The sequence below is a fragment of the Oryza glaberrima genome, chromosome 6 (genome assembly GCF_000147395.1).
Source record: "Oryza glaberrima chromosome 6, OglaRS2, whole genome shotgun sequence".
In the NCBI taxonomy this organism is placed as follows: Eukaryota; Viridiplantae; Streptophyta; class Magnoliopsida; order Poales; family Poaceae; genus Oryza; species Oryza glaberrima.
In genome coordinates this window covers 14,775,524-14,802,979 of record NC_068331.1, presented here as the reverse complement: position 1 = coordinate 14,802,979, position 27,456 = coordinate 14,775,524, and the positions used below count along the sequence as shown (strand labels likewise).

Sequence of the window (27,456 nt, the reverse complement as noted above, 5' to 3'; positions counted from 1 at the left end):
GGATTCACCGTGTCATGAGAGGGGGCTGCCCACTACCGTTCTAGGGGTGGGGGCGAAACCTGAGGTGTGGTGCGATTGGTTAGGGGAGTTATGTGAAGGGTCTTGTCACAATCACTTGACATGGTGACGTGTTCGGTCGGACACGGTAACATGCCGGTGGGTTGTATCTTGTGGGTACAGTTGTGCACCTCTGGCTAGAGTAAAACTATTCGAATAGTCGTGCCCGCGGTTATGGGCGATCGACCAGCTTTACCGTGATTAGTCCCACTTTATTAATAACTTGACTTAATGAACTGGTATAGTTTAGGTGGTTTGGTCGGGCCTGTTCAATGTGGTGTGGCGTTATTAAGTGGATATTTAATCTTGCCTTAATTAATCAATGGTTTTACTGTTTTCAACTATAAAATGTTTACAACTGCCTTTAAGCAAATAGCCACAAACCTCTCGATCCTTGTCTCCCCTTGCATGAATGTTTCATTGGTGTGTTTTGCTGAGTACGTTGGTTGTACTCAGTTTTGCTATTATTCCCTCTTTTCAGAAGTGAAGTGCTTCTGAGCTGAAGACGAAGTTAGAGGACCATGGCTCATACCTCAGTTGAGTTTTGCCTATGGAGTGGAGCTGAAGCCCCGCTAGGATCGCCTTTTCCGCTGTTGCTGTTGTCTTTTCAGTGTGAGGACTAAGTGTCTCTTCTGTAAGTATTTAGGCTTTATTTATGCTTGGATCTATATATTTACTTGTCGTTTTGTGTACCCTGGCTGATTCCTGGACAGGGACTTAATACACAAAATAGTATGGAAATTTGGACTAAATTTCTGGGCGTGACACTAACTCTTGTTGCTTCAAAAACTTAATTATTGGTGCTCTCTAGTCGGTATCAATTATTGAGCGTTCTAGGAGGCTTGCGTCCAAACTTGCCGATGAGTAGCTCATTGTGAACTTCTTTGGTGGATGCAGCAACGATGTTGTCATCGTTGATATCAGAAATCTTGTTACGCTTTTCAGAAAAATGTCGACTGCAATCCCTTAAGGGTTCATCGGGTTTTTGAATCATGCTGTAAAGCTCGAAGTGGGTTCCTAGTTGTTCGAAGGTCCCCTGAAAATTAGCAATGAAGTGGTCGCGGAGCTCGCTCCAAGAACCAATTGTGCCTCGCGGTAACTCGGTGAGCCAGTTCCTGGCCAAGTCAGCTAATGCTATGGTCAGATAATTCACAATAGCTTTGCTGTCTCCTCCTACTACGCGATTTGCGAGTGTGTAGACGGTGAGCCATGATTCGGGGTCAGTCTTGCTGTCATACTTCTCGATACCAATCAGCTTGAAACCAGCCGTCCAATTCACTCGACATAGGTCGTTTGTAAAAGCATGAGAGTGTTGGTGTCTTCGATCATTTCTCTCTCCGCAGCGTGCGTTCAAGGTCTCCCTGAGATCGACAGGTGCTCGAGAGGAGTTCTGGTACTCCGCATCTGCACGATGACCTTTGTGTCCGACAGCTGGTGAGTGAACCAACTACTCCCGGTGTTCCCTGCCCACATGAGGCATGCGAGAATTGGTCCTGCTGCGTTCGGGCTCACGATAATCCCTTGACCTGAGAGATGGTAGTCGGCTTCCCGAAGGTGTATACGTCGAAGCGGTGGGCTGCCGACTGTCTCCCGAGTCGTACGGAATTGTGGCGGCGATCATGGTCTTCATCCTGTTGAGCGTTGGTGTCACATGATCTAGGGTGTTGGGGATGATGGTATCAAGAAGAGTAATTGCTCCAACTGCATTTCTGCTGCTGGGTAAGGAACACGTTGGTGTCATCAATGACTGTCTGGCCAATCAGCTGTCGGGCACGGCGTCTAGATTCGGCCAGGGCCCTCCGTCTTCCTTCATGCGGCGTTCTTGCTCTTGCCGTTCACATGCCGATCTTAGTCGGTCTTGCTCCTGGTGTTCTCGCTCCAATCTGAGCCATTCTTGCTCCCGGCGCTCCTGCTCCAATCTTGCTCGTTCCTCGTCCGCGAGTTGTCCAACCCTCTGTCCATCCGTCTCGTTGTCGGCCATAAAGACGCCAAAGTAGAGTGGAGCATAGTCATCATCGAAGTCGTTATAATAATCGTCATAGCCGGCGAAATTATCGAAGTGGTAGTCGTCGTTGAAGTCGTCGTAGTCGATGATCTTAGTGTCGCATAGGAGCTGTTGGTGGAAGAGCTGAAATAGCTAGCAATTTCTATGGATGAGCAAGATCCGAGTGGTTGAAGGATAACGCCGACCTCCCTGAAGCTAGATCCGATCTTGGCCAAAAGCCAAATTGGGTCGACCTAGGGGGAAGGCTACCTTTATCCGAATACAGCTGGGAGGTCGTCCGGAAGCCACATGGTGATTGGTGGATACGTCGGCTTATCTTGAGCAGAACTTGACGAAGGAGATGAGATCTTGGTGGTCTCTCCCGAGTGGTTTGAAGCCGTCCCACGGAGAAAAGTCTTGGGGTAGATCTTGGCCAAGTTCGGTAAGTCGAACGGGGTAGATGCCATCTCTTCCCGACTGATTCGATCCTGAGTCGTGAAGAGAAATCTTGCCGAGGATGTCAGTGATGAAGTCGAGGCTGCCGAAACGGAACGTCTGCCCTGGAGGAAAGACGAAGTCGTCGATGCCTGATGTAGATCCCATCGCACTAATCGGCGAGAAACTTGACGCTTCCCTACCTGGCGCGCCAACTGTCAAAACTAGATTTTGGCAATACTAAAAGTGGGTAGCGAACAAGCTAGGAAAGTGGATGGGTTATAAGACGAAGGATTTATACAGGTTCAGGCCTTCTCAATGAGAAGTAATACCCTACTTATGTCCGGAGAAATATTCCGCCGATTATGTTATTGATATGACGATCTTGGGTGTGATTCTGCCCACAAGGGGTCCCCTGCCCTCCTTATATAGTCAAAGAAAGCATGATTACAATGTAGAGACTTTATCCCTTACGGTTTAAAGCTCTATAACTACTTTACAATTGTAGCCGACTAAGACTACGTGATATTGCTTAATACACAAGTAATATAACACCCGAATCTTATCCTATACATATTCTATCTATATGAGTTACACCTTTAACCAATCGGATAGCCCAACAGCGTGAGTATGTGGTACCTATAATCTCCAGAAGAGTTATATTAGGATATAATTGATTTGTGTGGACGCTTTCCATATCTGTATTTCTTCCTTATTGGTAATCTCCCCTCACATATAGCTCATCCCCACTAATTGTAGTTAATGCTATTTCTTTCTTCTCTCATTAAACCACATCACTTCAATTATTTCTAACCTTTGGATGATAGATCTATTGTCCAAATTGATGAACCCTGGGTTCCAATCGACACTCAAGGTAGTTGTTTGGCCCGATCTTTCGGTGAGTTAATGATAACTACGAGTTGGGAGAAATGTTGACGACCCAACTACAACCGTACAAGACGTTGTGTTGCGCCTTTGCGATCGACGCAACTCTTCGTGGGTTGTTGATCTTGCCGGTGCAGATCAACCTTATTCCTGCAAGCAAATCGAAGAAACAAGCAAGAACAAGATAAAATAAATCTGAATTACAAATAGGAATGAATACACACGATAAGTTGGGGTTTCGAATACAAGCAGACGGACGGTCTAGCCGACACGCGAGCTGCAAGGAAGTAGCAATGGCTAAACTTTCATCTAAACAACCCAAGAAACCCTGAGGGGGTACCTAACTAATTATAGGGGTGGGAGTGTAAAATCAAAGGTGTTTTTGATTATTATTATGTGATGAACAATTGGCATTGGAGATTATTGGTTTTGATATTTGGAATTTATTTACGAAGTGGTTTTGGAGATGATTGGATTTGCAGGTGTTTCAGGTACTGCTGTTTTTGTCTGGACCGGTCAGACCGGGCCGGTGCGGTCGGTCAGACCGGTGGTATATGCGCGGTCAGACCAGCGTAGCCCGCGGTCTGACCGGCCGACTCTGTGTTGGTTTCGGTTTCGGGTTGTTTGTTTAGATATCCGTGATTGTTTCATGATTATGGCTTCTAGATGGATACTATACGTATGTAATACTATTGTTTGCTAACAATGAGTCAAGTTGGAGATAGCTTGGTCTCGGAATATGGTTTCTTTGTTTATTTCATGTGTAGGTGACTCAATGCCTCGGGAGAGTATTTGCGGTGATGGACCGTGAGTCGGCATGGGGATAAGACGACGTCCGTGGTGGTCAGAGATCATGCGGGATACTTAGGCTAGAGTTGATGCACGTAGTTGGTGAAGATTCCATATGGCATACGATGGAGGTATTGTGTGCGTATGGGATGCGGAGTCGAATTTGGAAGGAGTCCAAATTTGGTATGAATGGTTATGTAAAGTTTGTTTCTTGTACTAGAGAGTTTCCTAAGGTGTTTAGGACTTCTAGTATGAGTTTGGTTCGTGGCTTTAGGCTGCCTACCTCAGGTATAAATAGAGGGGGAGCGTGAGGCTTCCCGGTATCGCTTTTGAGAGCAATTGAGGTGATAGTTGAGTTAGGGTTTTGAGTTTAGTCGAGATTTTTGTAAGGAGTGCTGTTGGTGCATTTTGTAAACACAGAGAGAATCAATAAAGTTGTCATCCACTTTTAGAGTTCTTCGATTTGTGTTTCACTGGGTTTCGACGGTCTAACCGGCGACTCACTGGCGGTCAGACCGGCGGCATCGCGGCGGTCAGACCGGTAGGTGCAAGGCGGTCAGACCAGCAACGTTGATAAGTGCGACAGGCGATCTCAGGGCGGTCGGACCGATCGATCTACACCGGTCAGACCGACGGCACAGGCGTGGTCAGACCGGCAGGACAACTTCGGTCAGACCGATCTCCGTCGAATTTGAGGGTAACTTTTATTTCCGCTAAAAGTTTCGGTTTTTGGGCATACCAACCATTCACCCCCCTTTGGTTGGCTTAGTTCTTATGATTCGATCCTACAGGGAGGATGACCAAGGGGTGCCAAGGGTCGTTCTCCACCTGGTTAGGGTGCACCCCACATGGGACCCACTTGGGCCGGGGTCCCAAACAAAGTTACAAGCCAAAAGGCCCAAGCCAGGTTATGCAACATCTTGTTTATGTGATTGCGGCCAAACGACATGGAATTTGGCGGTGAGGCTAGATCCGTTGGAAAGAGGGCTTCGAGAGCCTTCCATCAAGTACTCATGGGCCGAAAACGGAGGTCGTATGCAGATTCGGCGGCCGTTTGAAGTCAGCAGTGTAGTAGGTTGCCGAATCGGATTCCAGCACTTGGAGGACTTGATCTTGATATCTTCTTGTTCATCCATGATGTGAGAAATGGTTGTATCCGTAGTAGACATGGTCACATCACAAATTGTCTCTTCTTTCTTCTCTCTTAAAAATATGCAATCTTAATTATTTTTAGGCTCAAAATTATATCCAATTATTTTAGTTTTCATAATCAAATTACATCTTATTTGTACATATTATTATTCTTCTATCTTCTACCCTATAATTCACCAATTAGGTGGTGTTCTTTTCTCCTGAAGATAAAGATGAAGATTAAATATTTTTACGAAAAACGAGGTGGTATTAACGTATGATTGATTGGGTTTTAATTATTACAAGCCTGAAAAATAGATTAATATGATATTTTAGAGCGATTTTCATATAGAAAGTTTTCCCACGAAACACACCATTTAGCAGTTTGAAAAGCGTGGCATGAAAATCTTAATTTTTATTTTTATCCAACTCTTATATTGGAGATTGGAGAAAGAACGGGACCTTACACTCCTACAAACCTCATTCATCAAATCCGATGGTCCAGAATCATCCGATCCAACGGCTCAGATCGGTCCACGTTTCCCTCAGACTCCCCTCCCCGCACGGCCGCACCCATACCTTCACGCAGACGCTCTCTCTCTTGCTCGCTATTCCCTCCATCCTCTCTCGCACTCACCCGACGCCGCCGCCTCCCTCCTTCTCTCTCTCTCTCACTACCTGCGCGCTCGCTCCACCCCGCGCCCTAATCTCCGTCACGCCCTTCGCAAGCACCACCATTGCCGTCGCCGCCGCCGCCGCCGCCCGTCGTGGCCTCCCCTCCGTGCGCCCGGTTGCTCCTTCACATCCTGATGAGAGAAAAGAGGTAAGCTTTCTATTCCGCAGCGGAAGTTTGGATCTTGATTCGAAAAAAAGAACACTTTTCTCTCCCTTGTTACTGACCTGCAAGAAATCATGTTCTGATTATAAATTTTCCATCTTTTCTAAGAACCGTGAGATACTGATTCTTGGAGATGTTCAATAGTAAATTAGCCGATAGATTATACTCTAGATTGAAATCAGGTTTAGGAGACCCCTCCCCGGATTGATGGATTGATTGATCTCGTGTGATGTTAATTTCAGAGGGGAAATTGAGATACAGTCATCTGCGTAACGTTAGTAACATGCACGTGCTAACATTTTATTCATTATTATGGCTTGCCAACATGACATAGTGTTGATTAAGCCATAAAACATCCGGTTTTCTCTGTGTTGGTGAATTACAGTGGGAGCTTTACCAATCAGTACTATTTTCTATATATCAATGATTTATGAAAAAAGATAGTAGCAGCTTTGGTTAGGTCACTGGTCACACTATCTGACTGCCCGCGTACATGTTTATGCTTTACACTTCCAAGTTGCCAAAAAAAAATGAATGATCTCATATTGGTTCTCTGAAAATTGTATAGAGAATCAATAGTTCTTCTGGGTTATAGTTGTTCATCTGAATTAATCTTTCCGGACTGAATAATTATCTCACTTGGAGTGTTCTTGTTAGAATTGAGAACAATTTGCTTGCTCTTGATGTATATAGGGATGGGAAGAAAATGGCATTATGTTCAGGATGATGCGATGCTCTGACCATTTTACACTGTTCTTCTCAGGTTTGCCCAGGGTAATCATCGTTCGATTCCATTCCTTCAACCATTACATTTCAAATGCAAAGCTAATCTTAATTAACATGTGCCCGGGCAGAGTACGAGATGTGCGGCAGGGCTCGCTGCACCCTTAGCCCGTCCCAGGCCGCTAGGGCTTTCGGCTTCCCGATCACGACCTCTGTCGCGGGCGGTGGGACTGGGGGCGGCTGCGGAGGAGGTGACGCGCCCGCTGTGCCGTTGCTCCGGATGGACCGGTAGGAAGGGAGTTTTGAGGTATGGGGTCATCCTGCTCAGCTGTATTTTGCCAATCGTGAGATTCTGGTTGTGAGATGCAGGTATCGGCCATCATACAATGTGTTGCCAGGGACATACCTGCCGGTGGGCACCGTTCGGGTGCGGCCGGCGGGGTATGATGGTGGAGGGGACATGGACGGGGAGGTGTCGGTAATCCAGTGCATGAAGTGGGGGCTTGTGCCCAGCTTCACCGGCAAGAACGAGAAGCCCGATCATTTCAGGATGGTATGGACTGGTTGTTCTTTCTATACAATCTTGTTCTTATCCCTTGAATAGCTTTTTTTGAGTCTTGAGAAGTTATGATTGCTGATTACAGTTTATTGTAGTGGGTTGATTGCCTATGTAACAGCTAGATAAACCACAAACAACAGACCGATTGATCCACATTTGATGACTATGTTTTGACTAATTGGTTGGGTGTTTATCATTTAACACCATCTCTATTTCTTTAACGTGGGATGAGATGTTTGATTTGTACAACTACAATTCCAAATTGTCAATGTCTTTCTTAAAAGTCATTTTCTTATAAGAAAGTGAGATGAACTCAAGCTTAGACAATTAGGTATTTGGCAACTAAGGTTAACTAGTTGGAGCGGCGTGGACGTCTTAAAAGTCCAACAGTCTTGTCAAGTTGTTTGCACTATCCAAGGCACGTTGTTATTCATGCAATGTTTTGATTTGAAGTCGACCAAGCTGCTGCTGGATCTGCCGCCTTTAGGGCTGCCCTGCCAGAGACAGCTACGTCCTTGTCCGCTGTCGGCTGAGCGTGTGCTTCCTGCTCCCTTTGGATTGTTGCCTGAACTGAGCTTTGGCTCACTCCTTGTTGGCATCTCCTGCCTTGCCAGCAGGACCGCATCAATGGCAATGGATGGAGGCTTCCAATTAAGCTTTGGTAGATGGAGGCATTAGCTTTTCTTTGATCCATATTTTTTTATCAGCTTCTCATTTATTTTTCTTGTTTCTTTTCAAAAACCAAAAGTTTGAGTTTCGAAGAAGATAAGCCTCTAGGAAAAGCCACTCCACATAAAGAATGCCATTTCCTTTCTGGTATACATGTACTTATGTGTAAATACATACTCCATCTGTCCCATCTGTCCCATTTTAAGCGCAACCATGAGTTTCCGTGTCCAACTTTGATTGTCCGTCTTATTTGAATTTTTTTATGATTAGTATTTTTATTGTATTAGATGATAAAACATGAATTGTACTTTATGAGTGACTTATATTTTTATTTTTTTTCAAAATATTTTTAAATAAGACGGATTATTAAATTTGGACACAGAAATTCATGGCTACGCTTAAAATGGAATGGAAGGAGTACATTACTTTTTCATATTTATGCTTCTTCATATTCGTAGAACGATAAACCCCAATCTTGTTGGTGCTATCTGCTGCTTTTTTTTTAAGAATTTTCTCCATAATTAAATTCACCTATTATTTACAGCCATGTAGTCAAACTAAAAAAAAATATAGGTATTGTGCAGTATTTAGCATCAAAATGGTAGAATATATGTATATAAATTTACTCTAAACCCTAACAATAAAATCTAGTCATATATCAACTACAATAAAACAATTCAGAACATATCTGCATGCCCTGACAGTGATCGGAGGTTGTAGTTGTGGTTGACTGGCGCCCTAGGCCGCAGTCCCCATGGCAGTGAGGCACGGCGACATTAAGAATGAACAAAGTAAGAAAGAAGTGCACAGGCAGAAGGGCACACCGTGGGACAGAAGAAACGACAGAGGGAGAGGGTTTAGATTAATTCTTCTTCATTGATCACAATGAACGAATTACAAGCTTAAATAAGACCCAATCTAACAAATCTTGTAACAAACTCTTCCTAACAACTTATCTCTAAGAATGAGGATAAAGGTAACACATTTAAACTTCATCTTTAAACAATGCTGAATCTTCCGTGTTCTAGACGTTGCTGCACGTGCTCTGTCCATTGTTGCACGCGCTCTGTCCTGTGTTCATGCCCCGCCGTTCGGCTCCATCACGATGCCTGCGGAACAGAATCCCGCACATGAGAATATTTTTCAAATGCAGGAATGTCCTTGTAATAAATTATTTGTCAAAATAATTAGGGAGAATATAGGAAATTGGATGCCAAAGCCTTGCCTAGCTATTGTTTCCCCAGTTGTGGATAAAGGCTATAGGGAGAAGAGGCTGGAACCTGGAGGATAGTACGACGTGGCCAGCAAGGAAAGCGACCTCGGGAACATCCTGTAGATCTTAGCACTGATCTACATCTAACAATGGGTTATAGTTGTCTTGTTAGATGGCGTCAGGACCATTGCATAAGGAAAGTAACAGGAGCAACAAGGGAAGAAAATAGAATATGAACAGGCGTGTGGACGTGGAAATTTTTTTATATTTATTTCTTTAATGATTTACATAAACAAACTACTGTTTCAAAGTTTTGCAAAAATATACTCCACACCCCAACGTAGGGTGGGGCATATAAATCGCCCTATGGTAGGGTGGGCTATGTGATGTGGCATAGGGTGGGCGAGGGGTATGCCGTGTTAATTTTGCAGGTGGCCCCTTCTCGCCCTCTGGATTTTTCACAACTTGGTCCTTTTGAAAAACTTATTTTGCAAATAGACCCCTGGAAAACTTATCCCAGAAATGGTCTTTTTTGGGACGCTAGTCGCTAGCTCCATGGTCCAATGGGACGGCGCCAACATCTCTGGCGCCGTCCCCCTGCCACCGTGGCGGGCCGGCGATGAGTGGCAGGGGGGAGCTGCAAATTTTAACCATCCAAATCAGTTGATTCCTGTTTGATTACTACATTTACTCCAATTAGGCAATTTGGACGGCTTCTGCAATTGTGATATTGGTTTTCAGTGTCACATTTATGGTAATAATGCCCCATTTGAAAGGACAGGTTGTTAGTACACTCAAAGCTACTCCATCTATCCCAAAATATAAGCCCTTCTAGAGTTTTTCACAGAGATTAAGGAGAGAGGTGAAATTAAACAGGGGATGGTTGTGATTGGTTGAGATGAGGGAGTAGGTGGAGAAATTAAATGGGAGATGGCTGGGATTGGTTGAAATGGAGTAGGTAGAGAAGTAGCTATATGATAGGACCACATTTAAATGCTAGAAGCGACTATATTTTGGGACGGAGGGAGTATTGAACACGGTGTAATGCTTTGCAATTTTTTTCCAAAACATGAAATATTTGTGCTGTCATCCTAGTATATATTTTATATTCTTGATTTTTCTGTGTGCTTATTTGTCTATCATCTTTCAAATTCTAGCATTTATTTGGAATGTTCTCTTAAAAATATGTTCTATGGACATCAGAATGGGAATCTGTTCCTATGTACACTAGCTTAGCTGCTTCATTTTATAGCTAAAATTATTCATTTCTTTATTTGACTCCTCTAAAACTGATGTCTTACTCCACATTGCTTATGCATTGGACTGCCTGCTATGGAGCTTGATTTACATTTTATTATGTCCCATTACTGTGCTTCTTTAAATTGATTTAATCACTGAAATATTTTATTGTGCAGTTCAATGCACGGTCAGAGTCTATAAAGGAAAAGGCTTCCTTTCGGCGACTTATCCCAAATAATAGGTGTCTTGTGGCAGTAGAAGGGTATGCACAAAATAGTTGTCTCCTTTTATTTGGAACTTCCAACTATCATATGCTTTGTTAAAGTTTTGCATGAGCATGCTCTGATTTACCCCTTGAAGTTGGTACAGTATGCATGTACTTGCTCAATATTTGCTTGCATTGATAGAGGCTAAAAGGCTACAGAATGATTTGCACCTGGATGTAAAATTTGACATCTGGATTTATAGTAGTTTGATATAACTTCTGTCCTGCTCTTCTTGCTTTCCGTGTCTCGCTCCATCCTTCTGTCATATAGTGGTGCTAATCGATGAGTGACATGCCAATTGTAGGATTTGACATTGGACTGTAGGTTTAGATGTGCTTGATTTTCCTCATTCCAAACTATGAGGTATCTTAATTATATTTATTGAATATAAATCATGGGGGCATAGATTGCATGACATGTTAAATACATTGTACCGAATCTGGGGGTTACCTGTTTTTCATCTCAGGAATTGAGATAACTAGTTATTTTGATTGAGCAAATCTATAGGGAAACCACTAATTGTTGCTTGTGATCTATTCTAGTAAAACCTTTGGCCAAAGGTGAATCACCAAGTACTCAATTATACACCTTCACTGAGAGCATGAGACAACTCGCGAATATATCAAGACTCCCAAAATTATCATCATAGATTGGCTCCAAAAGCCTTTGCTCTGAGTACATTTGTTGGTCTTATATGTATACAGCTAGAATCATATCAAAGACGTATAACACTGCTAAATAAGCTGTTCTACTTGGATTACTGGTTATGTGAAAAGCACCTACAGTCCTAGGTGTCATGGCCATACGACATGCGGGCTGCTAGTAGGTCCTTTGGCCCAATGAAACACTGGAGCAGCAAGGCGTTGGATTATCTGATATCATTTGTTAGTTTAGTTGATTATTATTCCTAGTTAGCTTTTGTATCATATCATTACTCATTAGTTGGTTAGATCAGTAGGGCATTGGCATCATCATTGGGGATTAAGCAAAGAGTTAAAAAATTACCTCTCTCCCTCATGTTGTCTCCTATTCTCCCTCCAAAGCCCTCTTCTGTATTCTTGCTGTTCACATCTAATCTACTATTTCTTCAATCCCTAACCCAGCTACCCAAATGGGTGATCAAGGCTACTGACAAAAGGTACAGAGGTTTTCTTTGGAAGGGTCAGGAGAGGGCTAATGGTGCTAATTTCCTTGTTTCTTGGGATTGCGTTTGCTGACCTCTCCCTTATGGGGACTTGCATTCATAATCTGGAAAAGATGGGATGGGCCTTACTCATGAGGTGGTTGTGGCTTCAAACACCTGACTCTTCTAGACCTTGGGCTTGTTTTGGTTTTCCTATACAAGTACCTCACAATGTTCACTCTTTGTTTGGAGTGGCTGTGAAAACTATAATTGGTAAAAGGGGGAACACCATGCTCTGGCATGATAGATGGCTGCCAGGAAGAACAATAGCTGAACTGGCCCCCAATCTTTTTGAATTAATCACTCAAAGGTCAAGTAAGCAGCGCACTGTGGTGCAGGCATTGGAGAACAAAAGGTGGGTGAGAAATATAAAAGGTGGCTTCACTGTTCAAGTTCTCTGTTGATTTGGGACTTGGTTGAGGGGGCGGTCTTGCAGCAGGGGGTTCAGGACTAACACATTTGGAAGCTTACAGGGTCCTGCTCCTACACTAGCAAGTCAACCTACAATGCTTATTTCCTGGGATCCATCAAGTTTGCTCCATGGAAGCGAATATGGACTAGTTGGGTTCCTTTATGCTGCAAAATTTTCATTTGGTTGGCTATTAACAGCAGATGTTAGACTTCAGATCAACTTGCTTTTAATCAGGGTCTACCACATCCTGCTGCCTGCCCTTTATATGACCAAAGCGGCGAAACTATTCACCATATCCTTGTATCTCGTGTTTTCTCTGGCCATGTTTGGACTTTACTACTCTCTAAAGTTGGGGCTGGCTGGTCCTGCACCTGAACTGTCGGCAGCCCATTTTCCAGGATGGTGGTGGCAAAGTTATCGGGATTATCCTAGCAGCTTGGGTGATTTGGAAGCACCGCAACGACTGTTTTCAGTGGTGCCACAACAAACGTTTTGGTGCTTTTAAAGACAGCGGAAAATGATAGTAGTAGCCTGTGCCTACATGTGTTTCTTTGTAGGTCGTTTACCTCGGACGGCTAGTCCTTCCTTTTTCGTTTGTGGTCATGCATCACCTTTAAGTGATGAGTATGTGAGGTGTGTTCTTAGTGGTGGATCAGTTTTGATCCCTCCTTTTGTATTTGGTTTATTTTCTTAATGAAATGAAGTACAGTCCTGCGTTTCCGAGGAAAAACTCCAACTACCCTTCTCAATCCTCACATGTGACACTGGGGCTTGATTTTGCCCTGACCAATCTGAGTTGAACTGGTTAAAATAGACAAAATTCAATCTAGGACTCAATTAGTTGTTAATGTATCACATTCAAGTTGTTTTATCCTTGTGCAGCACAATTTGGTAGATAAAAAATATTTAGGTTCTTATTTGTAGCATAATGTCTTTGTTGAAAAGTCCATTTAGAGAGACAATAAGCTGACCATATTTTTGTATTAATCATGCATTAATATTTTATATGAGCTCAGTTTCTACGAATGGAAAAAGGATGGGCCAAAGAAGATGCCGTATTACATTCATTTCCAAGATCAGAGGCCTCTTGTCTTTGCTGCCCTCTTTGACACTTGGACAAACTCGGAAGGTTAGCATGCACATTTGTCAATTAACTTTCTAGTCTTTGGAAGCCATGATTATGGTACTAAGAATGTGTTTCAGTGTAACCACATTTTCTTAAAGTAGTCTTGGGAGTTGCTGCAAAAGATATGTTGTCCTGTTAATGCTGCAGCTTATTTATTCCAACATCTGTGGTTGTAATTACTAATTGGTCTTATTTAGCTTCCTAAAAGGTTTTATCTGCATATATGACATTGTAAATGAAACAAGTTGTAGTATGATATATTTTTGTACTGGTTGAACGCCATGTTTGTAAAGATCTAACATGGTTGCTCAGTTTTGCTTTGTGCCTGCTCTGTCTGCACATAGTTGTAAACATATTATATCCACATCCTGCTTTATATCTAGATCATGTCTTATCATAATCGGTGCGACAAGTTCACGTTGTCTTGTGATCAAAATTGCAAATATGGATGAACTGTGATAATGAACATTTGCAGGCATGTACTGAACTTGAAGTAGTGCTGTCATCAAGTGTTTCACATTTTTTAAATCTAATTTATGCCATGCGCTGCGCTCCGCTGCGCATTAAATGCCTAACATTATTAATTACATAGAAGAACTGCATTCTGAATAGTACAATATGCATATCATTATGATAGGGAAAAGCTTTCAGATACGAGTTCCACTGTACAATGTCCCAGAACTACATGTTTGGTGTTTGGCTTTTTGTTTGTAAAAATAATACGGCGTTTTGCTCTACAAATATTGACAGATTTAGTATATAAATTGTCTAGCATGCATTCACACTACCAACTCTTATCTGCTATCCTTTTGTCTACATTTTAAGGAAGCCATTTTATTAATGCATTTTTTATTGAGCTGAATTATTGATGCATATTTCAAAACACTTTCTGCTGTTCACATACGTCAGTTTATCACATGTTCGGATTAATTGATTATGCCACTTTAGACTTTTGTTGCTCCAATCGGTAAAATGATAATTTACTTGTTTGAGTATTAATATTATCTGCTATTTCCCCAGGAGAAACCATCCATACTTTTACTATTTTGACTACTCGGGCCTCGATTTCTCTAAAATGGCTTCATGGTTAGCTTGATACTCTCTACCCCCCATGATCTCAGATTATTCATATATTTACTATTTCGATACATGTGTGATAAGGCTGCTTTTGAATTGGCTTCATGGTTAGTAGGGTTAATAACAAAACCCTGTTATTTTACACTATATCAAGCTGACATTTATTTGTACATACCTACTCTGGAACATCTTCGTAGCTAGTGACATTACTGGAAGTTTGTAATGTTTAGCTTGTTAATGCACTGTTCCTATTAATTTTCACTTTACAATATCTTATTTAGAGGCAGGCAAGGAGAAAGCCAGTTGATTTTCAATTAAAAGATAGTATATATCATTGATGATAGTACAATATTGCCTTTAACAGTACTGATGCATCTGTATTTTACTTTATATGATAAGTTGTCCTTGTAGTTCAATTTAATTGAGAAAACAGATTATACCTTTTTCTGGTAATGGATGTATGAAAAATGTTTTTGCCAAGTCTATCAGGTCTTGATATACGAGTACTTATTATACTGTTGCACACAATGTTTTTATGACTTGCTACCTTTTGATTTGATTTGGCACCTTCTGAGTCTGCATGTGACTTAACAGATAGAATGCCAGTAATCTTGGGTGACAAAGACTCCATTAGTACTTGGTTGAACGGTGCATCTGTGAAACTCGAAGAAATTACAGTACCCTATGAAGGAGTAGATCTTGTAAGTTCATGCTTTCATCATTTTATTGGGATTTCCGTGATATGGCTGATATCCTTTTTGGATGTTATTATTTGCTAAATGAACATTGTCTTTAACTTTTTTTAATGACTAGCAAAAATGCATGTGCGTTGCAACATGTGAAGACAATTTTAAAAACTATACCAATTTAACAGCAAATAAAAAAAAACAAATGTAACAATGGCAAAACAAAGTCATAAATTATATATAGCATTGAATCTGGTCGCACTCGCTTCATGCATCATCACATGAAGAATCCTTTATATACTCCATTCCATAGCCTTACAAATCGATCGGGTGGCTATGCCGTAAGTTGATGTATGGGTATTTTGCTATACCTCATCAACCAAAGATTGAAATAGGCGTTTCAGACCAGCACTATTGGAAGTTCTCAAAGTCAGGTGTTTACACTTCCAAATCCGCACATGGGACCTTCTTTATCCCAAACGGTCAGGTTTGCTCCTTGGAAAATGATATGGAAGAATTGGGCACCTCTTAAATGTAGGTTTTTTTTCTGTGGCTGACGGATACACAACCATTGTTGGATGACTTATTGTCTTGCCAAGCGTGACTTGCCTCATCTAGCCGCTTGCCCCTTTTGTGATCAAGCGGATGAGACAATGCAACACACTTTGGTTTCTTGTGTTTTCAACAGACAAGTGTGGTCACTAGTTCTTTGAAGTCTTGGCTATTTCTCCACTCTTCCGAACCATGACACGCAAGTTTTCGTGTTGGTTGTCAAAGGCAGTAAAAGGGTTGCGAATGAGCGAGAAGAAAGGGCTTAACTCTCTTATTATCTTGGTCACGTGGGCAATCTGGAAACACAGAAATGCTTGTGCTTCCAATGGTGTTACTCCTAGCATGGCGGATGTGATTCTGTCCATCACTAATGAGGGCACACTATGGTGTATGGCGGGAGCTTCTAGGCTCCAAGAGCTGTTAGCCAAGGCAATAGCTTGCCCTAGGAGGGGGGCGAATGTGGGTGTGTTTCTTTGTGTTTTTGTTTTTGTAAGTCAGAACTTTTATTCCTTGCTTAATGAAATGATACGCACATCTCATGCGTGCTCGAAAAAAAAAGATTCAATTTTGATTATTCAATTAGTGAAAGTCTTTTTGTTTTACTGTAGATGAAAAGCATTTACAAAGTAACAAACTTACCGTATACATACCTTAAACAATGATAATTTCAAAAGGAAAAAAAATATTTATGAGGAGCGAAATTTGGAAGAGGAAAAAAAGGAGAAAAACAGAAAAGAGGAGAAAAGAGAGGTGATTAGAACGAGAGGGAGAGGATCGGGATGATTTGAAGAAAAGGAAAGGACAAACAAGAAAATGGAGAGAAAAAGACGCTGATCAGGAGAGGGGGACGCGGGACAGGGTGGTGGATTGGTGTGAGTTGGTTTGGTTGGGCTGGGAGGGGTTGGGTTGGAAGAGGGTGTATAATAGTTATTGTAGAGTCACGTTGAATTGGATACGACAACGTACAACCAACTCAAACACATGTGACGTATCAAAATTCCGGTGGAAACATGTTCAGTTTTTATAATAGTACAGATATGTACTTTTACTAAATCTTTTACCTGGTGTAATTTACATTCCGAAACATTTGTTCCCATTTTTGTCGTGCTACTGGCACACTATGTTCGTGTTAAAACTTGATTAATAAATGACGGACGTCCAACACCTTAAATTTGGTAGAGATTTCAAGTTGATTGAACAGACCCATATAGTTTGCTATTACTATTAGTACTGAATATGCTATCCTTTTTTAGCAATCTCTTTAAAAAAACGATATTCTTTTACCAAATTCTTACCTGATGGTGTACTGTGATTTTATTTCTTTACCTTATAATAATATCTATCTGTAGTGTCTCATTTATGGTTATGTTAAAATTTAAACAATATTTTTCTGTCAAAATTCCAATCTAATGATGTACTATAATCTACTTTTGGTTATGCTAATAGCACAATTATGTTTATGTTAAAAATTCAATAATATAAGGTGAATGTTGTGGGGTGCATGGTACCGGGTGCATAGGGTAAGCTGAGTGGCCCATGCCCTTGCGGCTATCTTCAATGTATAGAAAAGGATAGAGATAAGAAAGTCTATCCTATCCCACATGATTAGGCGGTTGGTACCCGGATTATGAGGGATACTGTACCATGCACGCCGCTTGCCACCCTAGCTCTATATAAAGGGTGGCAGCAGGAACCCTAAAGGGTTACACACTCTTTCTTTGATACGCGCCATCAGCCACACCATTGCTAATTTGCGCACACCTCGACATAAATCCAATCTATGCTAACTGGACTAGGGTTTTACCTTATTCAAGGGCCTGAACCAGTATAAATATGTGTCACCATCTCCTTGATCTTGCGCACACTATAAATTACATTGCCGATCATAAAAATCGAGAGTTGGCGCGCTAGGTAGGGGTGCGCTAGATCGTTTTTCTTAAAGGAGGAGATGGCATCTTATGGAGTCACCTTTGCGAATCTCACCGCTTTCCCCACCGCCACCCTTTTCTCCTTCAGCGCCTTCGACTTCATTGCCGATGACTCCGGCCAACTTCAACAGTTCAGCCCTAGTATCGTAAGATTTGTCCAAGCGATCAGTTTCGCTTCTGGAACTGAGTTCCGCTTTGGAGATTTGGACTTCACCGCCAACAAGGTCGACATCCTCCGACCGCGACTCATCGTGCTTCATCACTGGCCACGACTTCTCCGTTGCCTTTCGGCCTTGCTAACTTCGCCGTCGCTCTTGGCCTCCGAGCGTTCAATAATGTATTGCATCACACATCAAGAACACGAGTCAACTCCACCCCTACGACGCCTATAGTCTTCCCAGCATGGAGTCGGGGGCTAGCCGGCTTCAAAACAAACACAAGGACATTGCCAGCACGACGCGCCATTTATCAACATCACACCATGCTGGCGGGGGGCTACCCACGCTGATGCACAATTCAGGTCATGATGACTGACAACTCACCTGTCCTGAAGTCGGGGGCTAAGGGACATAGCTCCTAACCTTCATCTTTTGAAGGAGGAGCAGCCCGGACTTGTACATGATTGTGGCTGTTAACAACAGAATTTTGCATCAGATTTGGAGAAGGTCGAAGCGGATTTGGTGTGGAATCGAGTTGATCTCCAAGTCGGACTATACATCGGCTGAGTATTGTATCGGCTGTAAACCGGACAGAAGATTGACTTGGCCGATATGGTGTAACTTGGGCTCGACATGGACCTAAATTGAAATAACCGTCATTGCCAATTAGAGACAGAGCTCGAACAAGGCAATTGTATCTATTAATTAGGTTAGTTATGTTGGTTTGTTAGAGATTTGGCAAGAGACCGCTGTATATGGTCTTGTTTGTGTTTTGTCTTTAGAAGGTTTTGAGTCGTGTCCATAATGGACTAAGTTTGTACTCGGGATATAAATATGAACCCCCTAGCATTGTAATAAGAGAGACAATCCAATACAACTTCGGCGCATTGCCACCCTTTTTATTTTTCTTCGTTTTCAGCGAGTTCTTTGCAAGAGGTAACCCGTCTCAATGGCCCGCGCTATCGGGGCTAACATGTCGCTTTTGACATGTTAAGCTCGATATCGCGAGTCATTGCTATCATATGTCTTAGTTAATCTATTCTTAGCTTCTCAATTTAGCTCTATCGGCTGCTGCTCGCTTTAGGGTTTATGCTGATTTCGGCTAAATTGTCTTGCTAGATTAGATTAGCTAAGCCATCTACCATCTTGAAAAGTGTTTAATTGCTTGATTGTATAGACTGTATGCTTCTTTTCATTCTTTGAGATGCATCATCTCTAGTCGTGCTTAGAACCATGCAAAGTAGCCTGCAATTAGATATAATACGGATAGTATTGGGGTTTCAGCCGATCTTACCTAATATGCATGCTTCTTTATTCGTTTCATGTGTATTCGCCACTTATATAGACAGATTGTTTTATATAAGCATATCAAGTTTTAGTCAGTATCGGCCAGATTTTTGCACTATCATGCTTGATCATTGTTTGACATGTTTATATAGATCAACCTGTTTATATAGGTTTGTACTAGAGTATTAGCTAGTACATTATCTTTCTTGCTCTAAATACTGTCAGATCGATTACTTTTCATAATATTGTCTCCGAATCAATTTATTAAACATGATAGACATTATTACAGCCGATTAGGCATATTTAGGATTTAATATTCTTTGATATAATCAGTCCATAGCCGATTTGGTCTAACTCCATCGGCTGAGACCACCAACGATACGCTATCGGCTATCGGCTATCGGCTGACTAATTCTGCTTTTGTCTTTCTTGCTGATTGCAGGATCAAATCAGCTGGCACGCCCTTGACACACTCGAGGCTAGCCTTGGACCTGCACTGGAGTTAAGCAGATCTCCCAAGCCGCCGTGTTTTCACATCAACAGTAGCGTAGGCCTTATCAGCTGCATCATCGAAGCCCTCCTTCAGAGCTTCCTTCTCCCTTCCTCCCTGGAACCAGAAGGTCTGAAGGGGGGAGACATAATTTGTCCATGGCAAGGCATGTGGACACCGCGGGATCTCCTCGGCATCCTCTTCATCCCCGGTGGCCTCTCCTTCCCCGCCGGTTGGTTCTTTCCCAGGTCGGCGATTGGGTGGAGTTTGTGGGCTGGGCGGAGGAGAAAGTCGATGTGCCGGGTGTGGCGGCGGCGACGAGCCTATGGCGGCACTGTCGCCCCGGCCGCTAACCTCGTCACCAGCGCCGGCCTCAGCTCCCGCCGCATTTCCACCACTCGGTTGGGCTGAGTCAGCTGCGGCACTCATCGACCCGTCACCAGCGCCTACCTCCGCTCCTGCCACATCTCCTTTACTCGGCCGGACCGAGTTAGTTGCGACGCCTGTCGACTCGTTACCACCACCTACCTCCTCTCCCGCTGCATCTCCGCCACTCGGCCGGGCCGAGTCAGCTGCAGCGTCTGTCGATGCGCCACCGCTGGGCCAGCCTAAGTTGCCCGCCGCCGTCTCAGCATCTCCCGCCACCCGACCGGCCCCAAGCTAGGTTTGAGTGGCACCGGGCTCGGCTCTTGGCCCAGTCTCCGGTTGAGCCGACCCCGATTTGGCTTGGTCAGAAGCGTCGTCTGCGCCCTGGGTCAAGTCAAGCTTACTTGGGTTGTCCTGTGTTGATACCCTGCAACGATTCACCTAGCATCAACCAGCATTAATATATATCGATCTCCACCGCAATCAGAGAAATGACAAGGATCACAATCATAACTCACCTGGTGGATCGACGGGTCTTGCGGACCCCAATCTTCGGGGTCCTGGTCGGACCAGGGGAGGCTACCTTTGCAGTCGCATCCTCTGCCTTAGCAGCCCTGGAGGCGGCAGTCGCCGTCCTCGTCGTCGCTTGAAGAGTCCCGGGTGAACCCCCTAAGCCCGTCGGGTTATTCTTCCGGGAACTTGGATCAGAGGTCACCAAAACGTCCTTCCCCTTGCCGGAGGTCTTGGAGGCCTCCGGGTTCCGCGTGGCGGTCGTCGACCTTGGGACCACCGGATGGCTTCTTGGATGAGCTAGCCCTAGGCTCATCGGGGGCAGCGCGCTTAGTTGGGCGACCACTCGGCAGTGGATCGTCGACATGCCTCTTGCTTCGGGCATTGGGCAGAGGAGGGTTGGAGATGAGTACTTCAACTCCTTGCAAAAGAGAAGAACGCAAAGGATCATTGTCTATCACCAGTTTGAGCAAAAGATGTGAACCAAAGATCAACTAAAGCAAAGCATACCTTTGGGCGTTCCATGCCATGTTTGAGGGGATGAGGACATCCCTCCATGGTGATCGGAGTCCCAGCTTCGAAGAGCTTAAATCATCCTATTAGCGACCTCGCTCTTACGGATGATTTGTTGCCTCTCCCGGGTCTCATCGGTCTAACCAATGTATTCCTATGTTGGGTAAGCGCGGCTTTTCAATGGTTGGATTCACCGTGTGACAAAGTTGCAGGCCACGGCGACCCCAGTTAAGCCGTTGTTGATCATATATTTGATTCCCTTCAACAACCCTCGGACTTGATCCATCTCGCCACCGTCGGGGAGGGAGTACTAGCAATCTTTAACAACGGGAGCATGATCGGTAAATAGAGGTAGGCTTGGCAGCGGATTGGAGCATTAAAACCATCTTGATCGCCAACCTTTGTTGCTGGACCTGAGGGGGAGATCAAAAAATTCCAGATCCTGTTGGTCCGGGTCTAGTTGCCACTTCCCCAACTACCATAGGATTCCTCTTGTCGGGTTGCGGTTTGAGTTGGTACAGATAACGGAAAAACGCAAAGTGGGAAGGGATGTCGTAGTATGCCTCACACAGATGAATGAAGATGGCTATTTGGAGGATATAATTGGGATTGAGGTGATGAATATTAATGCCATAAAAGTGAAGCAGACCTCGGAGAAAATCGCCGGCAGGCAGACCGAGGCTGAACCGGAAGAAGGGGAGGAAGACCATGATCTCGTCTGTGTTCGGGGTTTGGAAGTCCTCTTCGACAGCCTCCCTCCAGTTGATGAGCTCCTGCAGGGGGGAGGACTCCTACTGCTTCCTCAATCATCGACGGTGTCCAGGTGGTGGCCTGGTTCGGGATTGGCACAGATTCTTCCATCGACTACGACATCAGGGCCGCGGAAAGCAAAGAGCTTCGGCGAGAGAAGTGGGGCGGTGGAAAATCTCGCCCAATCTGACTCGAGAACGTAGCAGATGAGGAGGATGCAACGCCATTTGGGGAAAGTTGAGCAACGACACTCCCATCGGGCGTACTTATGCCATTAGGTATTCTTGACGGGCCGACCCACGAAAGGACTCTGATTTTGGAAAATAAGTTCAGTTTCCATCCTTCAAGAAGGAAAAATCGGCCGTTCGCAATTCCACTCGGACCCAGCTAAAGTAATCTATATCCAAAATTTTGGGGTGAGTACTCAGCTGGATTTGATCCTGTCGAACGACGTCGTCGTCTTCAGACTCTACATCAAGCGAAGTACTCGGGGGATACTGTGGGGGGCACGGTACCCTGGTGCCCCACGAGAGGCCTTTGGGCCGTACTGCGTAGGGTAAGCCAAGTGGCCTAGGCCCAAGCGGTATCATCAATGTATAGAAAGGGATAAGAGATAAGAAAGTCTATCCTATCCCATATCATTGATTATGAGGTATACCGTACCATGCACGCCGCCTGCCGCCCTAGCTCTATATAAAGGGTGGCAGTAGGAACCCTGAAGGGTTACACACTCTTTCTTTGATACGCGCCATTAGCCACACCATTGCTGATTTGCACACACCTCAACATAGATCCAATCTATGCTAAATGGACTAGGGTTTTACCTCACTCGAGGGCCTGAACCAGTATAAATCTATCACCATCTCTCCTTGATCTTGTGCACCTTAGAAATTACATTGCCGACCATAAAAATCGACAAATGCCCAATCTGGAAGTTTTCCGAAATGCTACTTGGCCTTTTTAGCTACCAACATAGCCAATTATGTGTCATGTTTTGTGATTTGGTACATGTGGTAGCATTCACCAAATGTCAAACTTTGTCTCTGCTACAAAATTTACTCTGGTTTCAACACTGTGTGAAGTTGTGAGCAATCTTCAAATCAATAGAATCATCATAATGATGATCTAGCTTAACCTTGTTAGGATGTATTAGTACTTTACCTAGATGGAGTTAAAGATATTATTTGTTGAAGTCACTTCTTTCATAACTTTATCCACTTGTGCCTCTTAATTTTCAACTTGAGTTTGTACAGGAAATTTTTTATTTTTTAATTTTATTAATAGACCATTCCAAAGAGTATTTTTGAAAACTGAACCTTTTGGCCAGCGTTGTTTGGCCACGCCAGCCATGGTGGCGTGGCAAGAGGCTGGCGTGGCCAAACAACGCGGCCACGCAAACTGCACGTGGCGTAACAAAGTTATTTGGCCACACTAGGCGGGCTGGCGTGGCCAAAAGGTCCAGATTTGGAAATACTTTTTGGAATTGTCTCTTAATCAAATTTAAAAAATAAGTCTAAAAAATAAAAATATAAGTCTAAAAAATAAAAAAAATTCATTGCACAGAGGGATTCTCTGGACTTTCCTTGACCACTTCAGCCAATAAAAGCTAATTTCTTGTAACTTTGATTAGTATATCTATCATATTCTTATGAGTACCTTTCTTATTGTTGGACAACTGCTCTTGCTTTTTGTCGTATCAGAGAACATCCCTCTATGCTTTGCTCCAACATTTCCTTGATAGCTTTAGCCTCTTTAGCTTGCTGTATTTAGGTAATGATCAAAATGTTCATTTTTTTATGAATCAAAGTAAAATGTTCATTTTTTTATGAATCAAAGTTAGATCATGCTATACATGTGCATGAACATAAAGCAAATTTCACGAGACTTGCATTGTCTTGCTTCATCTTAGCTCGAGGATTAGAACTTCATTGTACTTTTCCTTTGGACTCAGTTTCTTTTGCTTGTTTCTTTGCCTTCATCCATGGTCTTTGTAGAAAATATTTGTAGCATCCGAGCTCATGAAGCATTAAGTTATCCGGGTGGGTCCTAACGATGTGTGACTTCCTACGTAGGCAAGTTTATCCATGATGCTTGTACGAAACAATCTCTTTTTCTTTTTTTTTTTTGGGGAGGGGGGCATATTGTTATTTTCATGGTATCCAATACTAGAGGGAGGCTGATTCCTGGTTTCATTATTGGACTAAAGTTGCCGAGAAGAGATTGAAGCAAAGCATAGAGGAATGTTCTTTCATTCAAGAGACATGTAAAAAGCTAGAAAAGCAGTTGTCGAGGTATTTATGACAATCTGATTGATCTACTTCCCTGCATGAGTTAGCGTCTACTATTACGGCTGAAGTAGCAAAGACAAATTTTGACCAGAGGTCAAACATACCAAACTATTTCCTAAGTACGTTGCACATGCCATAGGAACAATTAGTTATTGCAAGTTCTTATGTGGGGAATCGCCTACACCGAGCGCAGGAAGCAACCGAACAAGTCACCTGCACTGCGATCGAATTGTGCTGCTTCAGGATCAGTTTTCTCTCAGTTTAGGTTTGGTTTGTTCAAGACAGTTGAGGTTATTAAGTTTGTTCAGACAAAGTCCTACAAAAGAGGATGGAAGGCAAGATTCATTTGTTAATCAAGGAGCGAGCTTCCATTAACATTCTCCTCTGTTCTCTATTCGCATTTCCATAAAAGGGCCCTTAGGTGGCAAGGGATTAAGCCTTGCCCTCCCATTGAGGACTCGGTCACACTGCGTCATTTGGAGCCGCTGCCAAACCACAAAACAAGTTTCCTGGGGGGAAGCTAAGTTGTGTGTCCAATTTTCTGGACCAAGACTTTGTCAAGTTTGGGATGAATGTGGTGAGCTTCTGCATCGTTATATCAGTAGTCATATGTGAGGATGGCATGCTACTCAAATGGTCACTTTGACCTGAATTGAAAATCTCTTAAGACCTCTGGCCCATTTGAAACCTAGGAGAGTAAGAGAACAAAGATCAGTGGCTAAGATTCTCGGTAATGATCAAATCAAAATTATGATTTTTTTTAAACATTTTCTTCTGCAGGTTTGGTATCCCGTCACAGCTGCAATAGGCAAAATATCTTTTGATGGTCCTGAGTGCATCAAACAGGTAGAAAGCTCTGCTTTGTTCTGTCAAATAATTGTTTTTGTGAAGTTCAAGAAATTGAGTTTTACTGAATGGTGAGAGTAAATTATACAGAAATTTTGACTTTCTATGACACCCATAATTGTTGTATTTGGCGGGTAGTCGTGTGATCATCAGCTGTAGCATACTCTCAGATGTGTTATAATCTGTCGCTAATATACAAAGTTACATTTTTTTTCAACTGCACTTTCAATAGTCATTAGGGCCACATGACCACCTCAATGATTCTATGGTGGATCCACGCTTTTACCTGATGGAGTGATTCAGATAACATGTAAATGTGGTTCAGTGATGTACCTTGAATACCTCCGTTAAATATAAAATGCTCATGATGTCATAAATGATAAGAATGAAAGATCTACAGGTTTCTTACTTCTAAAATGAGAGCTATCAAAAAGTACAATATGTGAAGTATATACAATTAAGCAGTAGCTTTTTCTTGTTTTCTGTTGTTGACGCTGCATTGATAAGATGATGCCATGTCCTTGCGTGGTGCCTATCAATTCGACTTCACTGGATAGTAATTTCTTAGCTTTCCTCTTTTTGTGTTTTCTGTAAAGCAAAAGGATGTGCAATGATTAGTTTTGTTCCACTTCAAAATGCAGGTACAGATGAGACCCAGTGAAAAGCCAATCTCGACATTCTTCACGAAGAAACCAGTGAAATCAGAGAAGAAAGATCAGGATCACGCAGAAACAAAAGCCTTTCGAGCTGCAAACAAAGAATGGCATGAATCAGCAGAAAACCAATTGGATAAAACGTACCAGCACCAAGTGGAAGAGGAGCAAGATGCTTCTATATTTAATGATCAACCTATCACTTTGGAACATGATGTCGAGAAGGCTAAAACCATGAAGAATGACGACCTTATATTTACTGACGAAGCAACACAGAAACAAGATGCTTTAAGATTGAAGAGGAAGAACGAGGATGATGAAGTTCATGCGGATAAAGTAGCAACACAGAAACAAGATGCTTTAAGATTGAAGAGGAAGAACGAGGATGATGAAGTTCATGCGGATAAAGTGATGGAGAAGAGTGGCAGATCTCCTGTTCATGTGAAAAAGAAGGTAAAAGGCCCGAAACCTGCTTCGGTTGGACAAGCATCACTGCTTTCCTATTTTGCAAAGAAGTCGTTTCTCAAGTAATGTTAGTGCTGACTCTGTCCCTCGGAAGTACATCACCTTATCTAGCAGCTACTACCTTCTTTCTCTCTCTTTTTTGAGGTAAATTAGAGGCTATCTTCAATGTCAAGTAGTGTGTCTAATATTTTGCTAATGATGTATTCCCTTCGTTTCACAATGTAAGTCATTCTAGCATTTCCTATATTCATATTGATGTTAATGAATCTAAACATATATATCTATTTAGATTCATTATCATCAATATGAATGTGAGAAATAGTAGAATGACTTATATATTGTGAAACGGAGGAAGTAAGCATGTACTTCCTCTGGCCGTCAACCTGAGCGTTGCATGGGTCATATTTAATATTAAATAGAAAAAATGCATGTGCGTGACAATGGGATATAAATGTTTGAACTTAAAAGAAGAATGTCATGTTGGACACCGCGAGACTACCTAAGGCATGGTGGGAGGAGACATTGTTGACCTCGAATCATAAGATATGGATTGGGAGAAAGCCATCACTTTCTTACTTGCGCACAAGGGGTGCTTGGCGAAAGTCAATGTACCAGTAACGAAGAAGCACAAACTTAAACATAAGACTGTGGACTGTGTCTTTTTAGGATATGCTCATTACAACATTGCTTATAGATTTTTAATAGTTAAATCTGTGGTACCTGACATACATGTCGGTACAATTATAGTCTTGTGACGCTATCTTCTTTGAGAGTTTTTTTTCCAATGAAGGATACACATAGTACTTCTAGCCAATCCTCTGAAATAATTCCCTGCTCAATCACACCATCAGAACAAATGAACATATACATGAACATGTCATTGAGGAGGATGACAGTGAAGCTCCTCGGAGGAGTAAGAGACAAAGAACAGCTAAGTCTTTTAGCGATGATTTCACTGTGTACCTCGTGTATGACACTCCTAAGTCAATTTCAGAAGTATATGCATCTCCTGATGCAGACTACTGTGAGAAGGCTGTCCGTAGTGAAATGGATTCCATTATCGCTGACGGGACTTCAGAGGTGACAGAGCGACTCTATGGGTGTAAACCTGTGGGATGCAAGTGGGTATTCAACAAGAAGCTTAGGCCTGATGGTACTATTGAAAAGCATAAGGCTCGGCTTGTTGCTAAGGGCTATACTTAGAAAGAAGGCGATGATTTCTTTGACATTCACCTGTTGCTAGATTGACCACAATTCGTGTGCTACTTTCCCTAGTAGTCTCACATGGACTTCTCGTTCATCAAATGGACGTTAAGACAATTTTTTTTATTAAAGAGCTGGATGAGGAGATCTATGTTGATCAACCTGATGGGTTTGT

The 27,456-nt window shown here is 42.8% G+C and overlaps 1 protein-coding gene across 3 annotated transcripts; it reads left to right on the top strand.

The window, feature by feature from the left end:
- The first annotated feature begins 5,881 nt into the window (after positions 1-5,881).
- Positions 5,882-26,507, top strand: LOC127777751 (uncharacterized). 3 transcript variants are annotated; one of them, XM_052304369.1, is made up of 10 exons: positions 5,882-6,104; positions 6,813-6,893; positions 6,974-7,149; positions 7,212-7,395; positions 10,699-10,784; positions 13,400-13,512; positions 14,530-14,595; positions 15,181-15,287; positions 24,895-24,960; positions 25,602-26,507. In XM_052304369.1, the coding sequence occupies exons 2-10, from the start codon at positions 6,834-6,836 to the stop codon at positions 26,142-26,144; spliced, it is 1,401 nt and encodes a 466-aa protein (XP_052160329.1). In that variant the 5' UTR covers positions 5,882-6,104; positions 6,813-6,833; the 3' UTR covers positions 26,145-26,507. The 3 variants fall into 3 exon arrangements, with proteins under 3 accessions (XP_052160329.1, XP_052160330.1, XP_052160331.1); XM_052304370.1 differs by having other exon boundaries at positions 5,883-6,104; positions 6,813-6,882; positions 6,974-7,130; XM_052304371.1 differs by having other exon boundaries at positions 5,884-6,104; positions 6,974-7,130.
- The last annotated feature ends 949 nt before the right edge of the window (positions 26,508-27,456 follow it).

Excerpts from the sequence above, each read along its gene's own strand:
- LOC127777751 (XM_052304369.1), top strand. The coding sequence starts at position 6,834 with ATGTTCAGGATGATGCGATGCTCTGACCATTTTACACTGTTCTTCTCA. Across the intron at positions 7,396-10,698 it reads AGCCCGATCATTTCAGGATG|TTCAATGCACGGTCAGAGTC; the intron begins GTATGGACTGGT and ends TTTATTGTGCAG. Across the intron at positions 13,513-14,529 it reads CACTTGGACAAACTCGGAAG|GAGAAACCATCCATACTTTT; the intron begins GTTAGCATGCAC and ends CTATTTCCCCAG.